General features: G+C 38.7%; 1 protein-coding gene across 1 annotated transcript; it reads right to left on the bottom strand.

The window, feature by feature from the left end:
* Window positions 1–598: 598 nt before the first annotated feature.
* Window positions 599–9,101, bottom strand: LOC141340328 (guanylate-binding protein 4-like). The gene is made up of 9 exons (XM_073845258.1): window positions 8,911–9,101; window positions 8,674–8,801; window positions 8,040–8,149; window positions 6,417–6,607; window positions 2,851–3,093; window positions 2,484–2,764; window positions 2,000–2,212; window positions 1,811–1,913; window positions 599–1,347 (listed from the first exon to the last, which is right to left on the bottom strand). The coding sequence occupies exons 1-9, from the start codon at window positions 9,083–9,085 to the stop codon at window positions 902–904; spliced, it is 1,890 nt and encodes a 629-aa protein (XP_073701359.1). The 5' UTR covers window positions 9,086–9,101; the 3' UTR covers window positions 599–901.
* Window positions 9,102–10,498: the final 1,397 nt, after the last annotated feature.

The following is a 10,498-nucleotide window of genomic DNA, read 5'->3' as shown; positions in this document are numbered from 1 at the left end:
GTTGTTCCTGTTTTCTGGTGATTATTCTGGCCTGTTGACGATTCTAATAAATGCTGCAAATGGATCCGCACGTCTCAGTCTGACTCTCCTTGTGACAATATGTTAATGAATGTTGTGGCTGAAACTAATCATCATTTGAATATCACACTACTAAAAACACCCAGGTTTAGAAGCCTTGCACCTAGAGTTTATGACACAGAGAATCCTAACCTGGTCAAAAAGAGAAAATGATTTTACTCTAAAATAAAAACTTTATTTTTATGTACTGTATATTAAATACCAGTAAATATAACGAAACCATTTCAAACATTATAAACACTATATAGCCTAATTAGTTGCCCTCATTCCACAACAAATCCTTTACATTTAATGCTATTACAGAACTAGAATATAATCTAAATATGTAATTAGCTCATTATTTGTCTCAATTCACCCTTCGTCCGGAGTTTGATTGACAGGGGATCTGACCAATTATAATGCAGATTCTGCCATTTTGTCTGTCAAACAAACCAGAAAGGAAAGTAAATTAACGCTGGTGGACTTAAACTTGAAAAATGGTGTGTATTGTGTCTTTCTGCAGTTGAAACGAGAAACCCTCTGATGTTCATTCATGTTTATTTCATGCTATAACTAGTAAAGAGGAATATATGGTCGTTACGTGCCACTTGAACTGAGATGCTATCTGTCATGACACATCAAAAAGCCAAAAAATGGGAACTAAGGGAGGGAGGTCTTTTGTCAATTACTTGTCTGAATAATGATAGCTAGCACTCAGTTTAAATGTTGTGTAACTGTATATAGAGACAATGCTTCCAATGCCATTATAGAGGTATTGAATCATTTTACAAGTAAATTGCATTGTACAATTACATGCTTCTGATGACCACAGAGTTAATGCATTTTACAAGATGGAACATCCTCCAGAAGGGCGCCTACTCATCTGCTGCTGTAAAGCCTTCATCTGTTCACTGTGTTGCTTCATCATCAAACCCATAGACTCCTCATGTCTCTTGTTGGAGTTCTCTAACAGCTCTGCAAACTCTCGAGCTCTGTTACTCTCAGCTTCAGTATTCTGTCTCTTGAACTCTTCCATCTCCTGGCTCATCCTGTCAGCCTTCTCCTGAAAGCCCTTCTCCAGCAGAGCAGCCTGCTCCCTCAGCTTGCTGTCCATGGCACGCTGGGCCTCCTCTCTCTGAAGCCTCATCTCCTCATCCATCTTCTCCTTCATCTGTCTCATCCTCTCTTCATTACTCTGTCTTTCTGCTTCCATTTTCTCTTGTAGCTGTCGCTGTGTCTCCTCTTTAGCTTTGATTTCCTGCTCAAGGAGTACAGCTTTCTCTGTTTCCTCTGGTCATTGACACAAAGAGGAAGAAGAAAGATGTTTTTAGAGAAAAGACTCACACCATAAAATTAACAGTCCATTTTTCTGTGAGGCAGATATAAATTGCAAGATAAAATATTTTAAATTATGTATTACACTTTTGTGGAAGACTTTGTTTTCATCTAAAGGAGTGCTTTTATTGTGTTATAAGAGTTAAATATATTGACCTTCAACCCAGTGTTCTTGATTCGTAATGATAATGCAATGCAACGAATAGCCTGAAATCTACACTTGGAACTGGAGTTGTTAACTGAATGATGTTATCTGTTTTCCAAAAGCAAAATTATTCTTGGACCCTTGAAAGTGCTTCTACCATTTATTGCCACTCGTAGCTGCATTTTAAGCTTATCATCTAAACAAGTACCTAAATATTTGAATACCTCTTTCATAGAGTAACCTGGTAAGAATTTAAGAGCAGGGAACTCTTACCTTTAATCTTTTTTTCCTTCTCAGTCAGTTTTTTGTCGGCCTGCAGAATAGCTTTAGAATCCACAGACTTCTGCTTCAGAAACTCCTCTAAGACCGATTCAGCCTGTTGACACACACACAAACCTTAGAAGCTATATCAGTAAAGAAATTGCTTTAAAATGTCATTAAGTTGTGTAATATGGACAAGACCTTGACTTCTTTTTTGGTCTGGCTGTTGTATTTTTTCACAATGTCCTCCAGATCCGTGCAGAAGAGATCATAGCCACCAGATTTAGCATAGACGCCCTGTTTGAGGTTTTCAGTCATAGTTGCTGAAAGGGATGACAGGAGATCCTCACATCTTTTCTTTGAAGCTTGCTCATTTTGGCACAGGTATCCATCAAAGAGTTTATTAACTTTTTCCTAAAAAACATACAGGCAGTGTTTCAGTTCTGTGGTGACTTAAGGTTTGCTATTTGCATAATGTCTTGCTTAGGGTTAGGGTTAGGTTAGGGTTAGGTTTCAAAGTTTAGTTTGAATAGCACTGTCAGCACAGAATTATATATTTGAGAAGATCAGGAATGACGAATCAGTGAGTATGTCTAGATCTCATTCACTAATCTAAAAGAACATCAAAGTACCTCCTCAGCGAGAGGTCAGGTCTGGAGAGATCAGTCTGAAAAATGCTGCCTACCTCCAGAGATTTCAGGTACTTCCCATCAGTGTCCCTGAATGATCGAGTCATGAAGGTTTGTGTTGCAATGCTGCTGAGACGTTGGTGTTCTGTGGACACAACCTTCAATTCCAGAGGGAAGGAGTTCTTCAGCTTCTCCATTCCACTCTGGTACACCTCAAGCCCCTCCTTCACCGCAGCCTCGTTCTCAATCATTGCCATGGCGATGACAGCGTTCTCTAGACACGGCACAGCCCCACTGGAGATGGTGTCAACATAAGTTTTTGCTAAATGACCCAAAACTTTCAAAAAAGGAAAGAAGTCAAACAAAATGATTGACTTTACTAAAAGCACATATGCAAACTCTTTAAATGTCATTCTGAATCACCTCTGCCAGTGACTGTGTATCCATCTTTCAGCTTCTTCACATCACTCTTGTCAAAGACAAACTTGCAGAAACGTTCTGTAACCTCTAGGAACTCAGAGGAAAGGTCAGCAGGATCCAACCTCTCCAAAAGAGACACATTCTCTGGGGCGGTTGGAAACGGGAAAGTGAAGCATGTCCTGGAGGGGAAGAATTTTTGGATGCACTCCCTGGGAAGATTATGCTCCATCACTTTTTTTGAAGTGCCTAGAACAGATGAACACATGCTGTAGGTTTTCTCCATTCTAGAGATTTTTAAAGTGTCTGCCCTTTCTACTCCTTAGCTACTCCTTTGGGCCCTGTTATCACTGGACATTTTTTTTTCTCCACTTTGAACCCTTCAATCCACAGTTTATTAGAAATTTAGACTATTATATAGAGTTGGAAGAGGGAGAACATAATTGGCTTTAGATGAACAACATATGTTGACTGGGAGTTAGAGGATTCCCAGCTTGAATCCCAGGTTCACCTTACCAATTGAAGATAGCACAACGAAAAATGGAACGCAGCTGTAAGAAAACAAAACCAGAGGTTTTCCGTACAGCCTGGCGTGAATGTAACATATCCTATAGAAAAGCATTAAAAACTGCTAGATCAGATTATTTTTCATCTTTCTTAGAAGAAAACAAACATAACCCTAGGTATTTATTCAATACAGTGGCTAAATTAACGAAGAATAAAGCACCAACAGGCGCTGAATTTTCCCAACAGCACAGCAGTAATGACTTCATGAACAATCTTACTACCAAGATAGACACTATAGAGATAAAATTGTAACTATGCAGCCATCCGCTACAGTAACACAAAACGTTCAAACTGGCTATTATTAAGCCTCTAATTAAAAAAACTCAACTTGATCCCAATGAATTAAACAGTTACAGACCAATTTCAAATCTCCCTTTCTGTCAATGATACTAGAAAAGGTAGTGTCCTCACAATTGTGTTCTTTCTTAGAGAAAAATGGTATCTGTGAGGATTTTCAGTCAGGTTTTAGACCGTATCATAGTACTGAGACTGCTCTTATTAGAGTTACAAATGATCTTCTCCTGTCATCCGATCGTGGATGCATCTCTCTATTAGTGTTACTGGATCTTAGTGCTGCGTTTGATACTATTGACCACAATACTGATTAAATAGACTTGAAAATTATGTTGGCATTAGTGGTAGTGCACTGGCTTGGTTCGAATCGTACTTATATGACTGGCATCAATTCGTAGCAGTGAATGATGAGGTATCATATCAATCACAAGTGCAGTATGGAGTACCTCAAGGCTCAGTACTAGGGCCATTACTTTTTACACTTTATATGTTACCCTTGGGAGATATCATCAGGAAACATGGTGTTAGCTTTCACTGTTATGCTGATGATACGCAGCTCTATATTTCTTCACGGCCCGGCGAAAACATACCAATTTGAAAAACTAACAGAATGTATAGCTGAAATAAAAAATTGGATGGCAAGAATTTTTTACTGCTAAATTCTGAAAAAACAGAGGTGTTAATTATTGGACCTAAAACCTCTGCATGTAATAACCTAAAACACAGTCTAATACTCAATGACTGCTCTGTCAATTCGTTGGCATCAGTCAGGAACCTAGGTGTGCTATTCGATAGCAATCTTTCCTTTGAAAGCCACATTTCTAGCATTTGCAAAACCGCATTTTTTCATCTAAAAAATATTACGACCTATGCTCACGATGTCAAATGCAGAAACGTTAATCCATGCGTTCATGACCTCAAGGATAGATTATTGTAGATTATTGTAATGCTTTATTGGGTGGTTGTTCTGCACACTTAATAAACTCCAGCTTGTCCAAAATGCAGCAGCTAGAGTTCTTACTAGAACCAGAAAGTATGAGCATATTAGCCCGGTTCTGTCAACACTGCACTGGCTCCCTATTAAACATCGTATAGATTTTAAAATCTGGCTAATTACTTTTAAAGCCCTGAATGGTTTAGCTCCTCAGTACTTGAGCGAGCTCTTATCATATTATAGTCCTTCACGTCCGCTGCGTTCTCAAAATTCTGGCAATTTGGTAGTACCTACAATATCAAAATCAACTGCGGGCGGCAGATCTTTTTCACATTTAGCACCCAAACTCTGGAACAATCTACCTAACACTGTTCGGGAGGCAGACACACTCTGTCAGTTTAAATCTAGATTAAAGACCCATCTCTTTAACCTGGCCTACACTTAATGCATTTCATAATTCAAATCCGTTAAAGGATTGTTAGGCTGCATTATTTAGGTCAACCGGAACCAGGGACACTTCCTATAACACCTGATGTACTCGTTGCATCAGAAGAAGAATGGCATCTACGCTAATATTAGTATCTTTCCTTCTTATTCCGAGGTCACCGCAGCCACCTGTATCCAGATCAGACGGTCACTGCAGTCTCCCGGATCTAGTCCGTGCCCATTAGCACCCAGAGATATCCTCTACAGCCCTGAATGTCAGCATGAGCCCCAGAGACAGATCATCAGTGAAGACCTCATCACTTAGACAGCTATCGACACAAGACAGCGAAAACCAGATGAGTCCTCTCCAATCTGATTTTGTGGCAATTTGGAACTCTTGCATCTACATTAATATTAGTCTGTTTGTTTCTTATTCCCAGGTCACCATAGCCACCAGATCCAGTCCGTATCCAGATCAGATGGTCACTGCAGTCCCCCGGATCCAGTCCAAACCAAGAGCAGATGGTGGATCAACACCTACAGCCGAATGTCAGCAGATACCATGTCAACTAGATGAGCCCCAGAGACAGATCATCAAGAAAGAACTCCTACCCTAAACGGCCACCAGCACAAGGCCATGGGAACCAGATGAGTCCTCCCCAATTTGGCTTTGTTGCCATATGGAACTCTTGCGTTATTATTGACATTTAACTTTATTATTTTAATACTGTAAGGTTGCTTTGACACAACTTGTATTGTAAAAAGCGCTGTATAAATAATCTTGGCTTGACTTGACTTGACAATTGTTGAAGTCTCCTTGGGCAAGGCACTGAACAACACTTGCTCCTGATGGTTGGGCTATGGCATATTGCATAGTAGGTAGATCTGACTTTTATGTCCTATAGATGTGACTTGATTCATTTCTTTCAAAATGTATTTTTGACAAAAAATATAGATCCTAACAATGTTCTCTGTCTATACAGACTGAAGTTACGCTTTTTGCTTTTCTTACCTGCTCCATAACACTGGCTAATTATTAATGGCTCTGTACAGGAATTAAAAAAAAAAAAACAGAATTTTAACCCCATGCGCAATATACAATTAAGACTTTTAAACTTCAGAAATATTGCAAAGTTCTATCCTATGCTATGATTTTCAAGAGCAGATAAAACCCTTTTGAAACGGATAGCTTTGTCTTTTTTAGAGAAGTCAATTTAAACTAATTGCTGTACACCCAAAACTCATTTAAATAAGATCTGTTGGCAAACCATTAGGTTTGGAAAAATCCATTACAATTCAAGAGCTCCTTTTGAATAAATTAAGTAACGAAAATAATATTTTGTTAATTTACCAAGTTTCAGCTTCAGAGCAAACTCTAGATAATCATTCTCTGTTGCATCTTTGCCATCAATCTTTCGCTCCAGAGTGAAGTCCCTCACAGCCCAGATGAAACTAGGGAAGAACTTTACAAACTCATTTGAGTCATCAACATCCTCGTCTGATGATTTGACCTTGATGCACTCTGTTAGTTCTGTAACATATCTGGCAGTTTGTTTAGGTATGAACACAAAGTGACTGTCCAACATGATTCCAGTAGTATTTGTATGTATTGTATGTAAAGTGTGGTTCTAGCATGTACCTTTACATAGACAAAAAAGTATAATATTGATTTAATAACATCTAAAACATCAATTATGAACTTTGCAGATTTACACATTTGTGAACACTTATTTAATCTATTTTGTTGTATTTATGATCAATGAGATTATGTTTTCTATTGTATTTAATGCAGTTGAGTCATTCTCATTAATACTGGGGTCCCTAGAGCTTGTCTTCTCACCTATTTTGTTTTCCAAATACACAAATAATGCATAATCTCAACATTCTGTCACTTTTGAAAAATATTAATGACATATCCTTAGTTCCTAAACTCTGCAGGATACCCTCCAGGACAGAGTGTGCCAATGCCTGCACTATATCATATAAGCTACTGGAAGAGGTGCTTCCGGAAGTCATAGATTCTCTTCTCAATATTATTATTTTGTCAATGTCATTAGGATATATTCCAAAAACCTTCAAACTTGCTGTTAAGCCTTTCATAAAAAAAAAAAAAGATAAATTGATTGTAGAGAATTAATTACAGACCTGTCTCAAATCTCTATTTTGTGTCAAGGAAACTCACAACTATGTTCTTTCTTGGAGAAAAACAGTACTTCCAGTCAAGACTTAGACTGCTCTTATTAGAGTTACAAATGACTGCTTTTATCATCAGATCGTGGTTGAGATCTCTCTATTAGTGCTGCTGGATCTTAGTGCTGGATTTGATACTATCGATCACAACATTTTCTTGAATAGACTAGAAAATGATGTTGACATTAGTGGAATTAATTCATAGCAGTGAATGAAGAGGTATCATATCAATCACAAGTACAGTATGAAGGACCACAAGGCTCAGTACTGGGAGCACTGCTTTTCATGCCTTAAATGTTAATGTTGGGAGATATTATCAGGAAACCTCAGGAAATAGCCTCCATTACCACAGACCCTGATCTTTAATAAAATAATCCTTAATATATTAGTCAGTCAAGATTAGTGAGTAGTTTTACTGTTTTTGCTTTTATTGTGTGTATTTGATTGTTGAAGTGCAATAAGTAGTGAAAGAGATCTGAATTGACGATCGCATGCATCTGAGGTGGCTTTACATGTGCGTGCATCAGGTTAATTGTGCTTAATACCTCTTTAAAACATCAAACATGCAGTATTGTATTGTTAATTTTTTTGCCTCATGATTTTTACGTTGTTAAAAAGTGGTTATGTTTGGGGTTTGGGGATATGATTAAGGCACCTAAGTAAGAACTTTTGTACATGTGTGAAATGGTAGTCAACATCTGAATAACCCCTACCCCATTCTCTGTCTCTTACTCTTTCAAAATAAATAAATAAATAATAATAAAAGTAATGTTCAGAAGGATACTGCAGCTCCTCTACAGCCCTGTTGTCGATCGTCCCTCGACTGTTGTAGACCAGAGTGCTGCTCAGTAACACAGCCAGACAGAAGATGTTGGTGTCATGCTTCGAGTCCCCCTGAAATGTAGATTCACATTCATTAAGTAAGAATACAAAACTGGAAATAGCCTTGAATTTGCATTCACATTCTACTCAATAAAAAGAAGGGCCATGACATTTAACACACCATTTAAACAGGGCTATTTCAACACATTTCCCACTTCCACTTTACAGTAAACTGGCAAGTTAGCACAAGACTGAATACATCTGTTTTTTTTTTTGGTTTAGTTTAGTTTTTTTCTCAGAAGCCAGCAACATGCTGAATGCACAACCTAAATCTAAAGTATAAAATATGTTGGGTTCGGACCACTGATTTGTGCACTGGCCTAGTTGACAGCTGTTAGTCTGCGTTTTAGATCGGCTAACTGTAATACTGTATAAGTTTAACATTCAAACTGTGAGCATAAATCTAGACTATGCACTGGTAATTTCAGAGCAAAACATTGTATGGGATTAGTTTGGTATCTCTGCTCCAAAAGTGAAAGTGTTATTGGACCCTTGAACACTAGTTCTTTGGTAATTTGGGAGATTTGTTACTTCACCTTGTCTACATCCCCGAGTCCCTCAGTGTCCAGCAGCACCAGAGTGGTTTCTGGTTTAGTGGGGTGAGGCACACACCACATCCAGATGCCCTTCGTTTTGGACTCAATTGTGCTGCCCAATGCAAACCCTGATAACAACAAAATTCCCACAATTACTGACATGCATGTGAGCTCATTCATTTCAATGGCATGACGTTTCTCTCAAGATAGCATCTGTACTGCTTGTGTGAGTCTAACCTGTTTGTTTCCCTGCCAGTCGATTCATCAGGTAGGACTTCCCGGTGCGGTAGAGACCCACCACAGCCACCACCACCACGGGCTGCTGGATCTGCTCCAGAACCTGCAACGCTGACTGCTGGACAAACAGCTTCCCATCAGACGCCGTCTCAATCAAACATACTGGTTTATCCATGACCGCTGGAGATGGACCTGTTCAACAGATTGAAACACATTTAACTTCATTTAATAAACTGCAGTGCACTAGAAGTGAAAGTTTGAGGACAGGGGGAGGGGATTGAGAACTTCTCTATTAGACAATACAGTGATTCCCCAGATGAGCAGCATTTCCTTTTTGTCTTTGGGCAAGTTTGTGTACAGTTTTTCATAGTGCCTTAACAACACATTCAGAACAAATTACACAAGCAGGCTGAAAAAGACTCATAACAAATTCAGTTTGTGCCCGGCTATGAATTAAAGCTGCTCTGGTCTATATCCTAACTGGGTTTAGTTGATGCTGGTTTCTACTAGAGAGGTAAAATGCAAGTGCATAATGTAATATAAAGAAGGTCCTTTGAAACTCTAGCAAAATATGGTCAGAACATCTGTCAAGACAAGTCAGGTTGTAGAGTTTGCCAATGCACACACATTGAGTGCTAAAATTAAATCATCGACATGAAATCTCAGTCATGTGTAGTTCATTATCATTACACAGGCAAAAATAAACACGAACAATCTGCTGTGTGCTGATGCTGACTGTAAAACAATGTTTTTGTACAACTGACATTGTATTTTTTGCAGGTATAAGAGCAGTACAGGTGCTATAAATGATCCAAATGAAGGAATGTCCCTTACCTGTTTGCTGTAGTTAACTGAAGTCTAACTTCAATCTGAGTTTTGTACATGTTGTAGCTTCCTGATATTATACCCATATTTCTTAGACACACCTTTAGGGCCAGACTCTTAATGCTGATTGGTCTAGAGTGAGTTAGGGGACATCCTGCATCTCTCTCAGTATGTCTCTGGTTATTCTCTATTTCTGACTTGCACCCCCTTCTATTGACAAAGCAAACAATGTGCAGTTTTCAACTTCTGATTTCAGTTCCAAAATCAGCAACTGCAAACTGCAAAACAACTGGCTGCAAATATAAGAAGCTTGAATTGTTTACATAATGAGCAACCACTTAAAGAAAAAAATGTTTTCCTTTTTGTGGTATAGGGCACAGATTGGAATCACATCCTGTCTTGAGCTATGAACAACAAAAGCTGAACAGTAATGTTCCGGAAATAAGAAGAGCAAAGAAGACTGTCAGTTTTAACCGGTGGTAAACCTTGTTTCTGATGAAATGGAAAATCCCAAGAACTTCTCCCTCCAGTGTATCAGACACTATGAAGAGAACTGGGAATTTTTTATGTGTACTCATGACTCCATTAGTTATGCATGACACTAACTACGCAAGAGTTCAGAGTACAGGGAACTTCTCCCTGCTGAAAAAAAAAACAGCATATGCTGGTTAGGAATGTTTTGGTGCTGGGATGCTGGTCCTTTGCTGGTTTATGCTGGTCCTTGACCAACAACATGACCAGCATCAACCAGCAAAGGACCAGC

Source organism: Garra rufa, chromosome 8 (genome assembly GCF_049309525.1).
Source record: "Garra rufa chromosome 8, GarRuf1.0, whole genome shotgun sequence".
In the NCBI taxonomy this organism is placed as follows: domain Eukaryota; kingdom Metazoa; phylum Chordata; class Actinopteri; order Cypriniformes; family Cyprinidae; genus Garra; species Garra rufa.
Note: the sequence above shows the minus strand (reverse complement) of the source record. Positions and strands in the feature narration are given on the sequence as shown.

Coding starts and splice junctions, on each gene's coding strand:
- LOC141340328 (XM_073845258.1), bottom strand. CDS start 9,085: ATGGATAAACCAGTATGTTTGATTGAGACGGCGTCTGATGGGAAGCTG. Junction 3,094..6,416: donor TGCTCTGAAGCTGAAACTTG/GTAAATTAACAA, acceptor CATCTGTTCTAG/GCACTTCAAAAAAAGTGATG. Junction 1,914..1,999: donor AGACCAAAAAAGAAGTCAAG/GTCTTGTCCATA, acceptor GTGTGTCAACAG/GCTGAATCGGTCTTAGAGGA.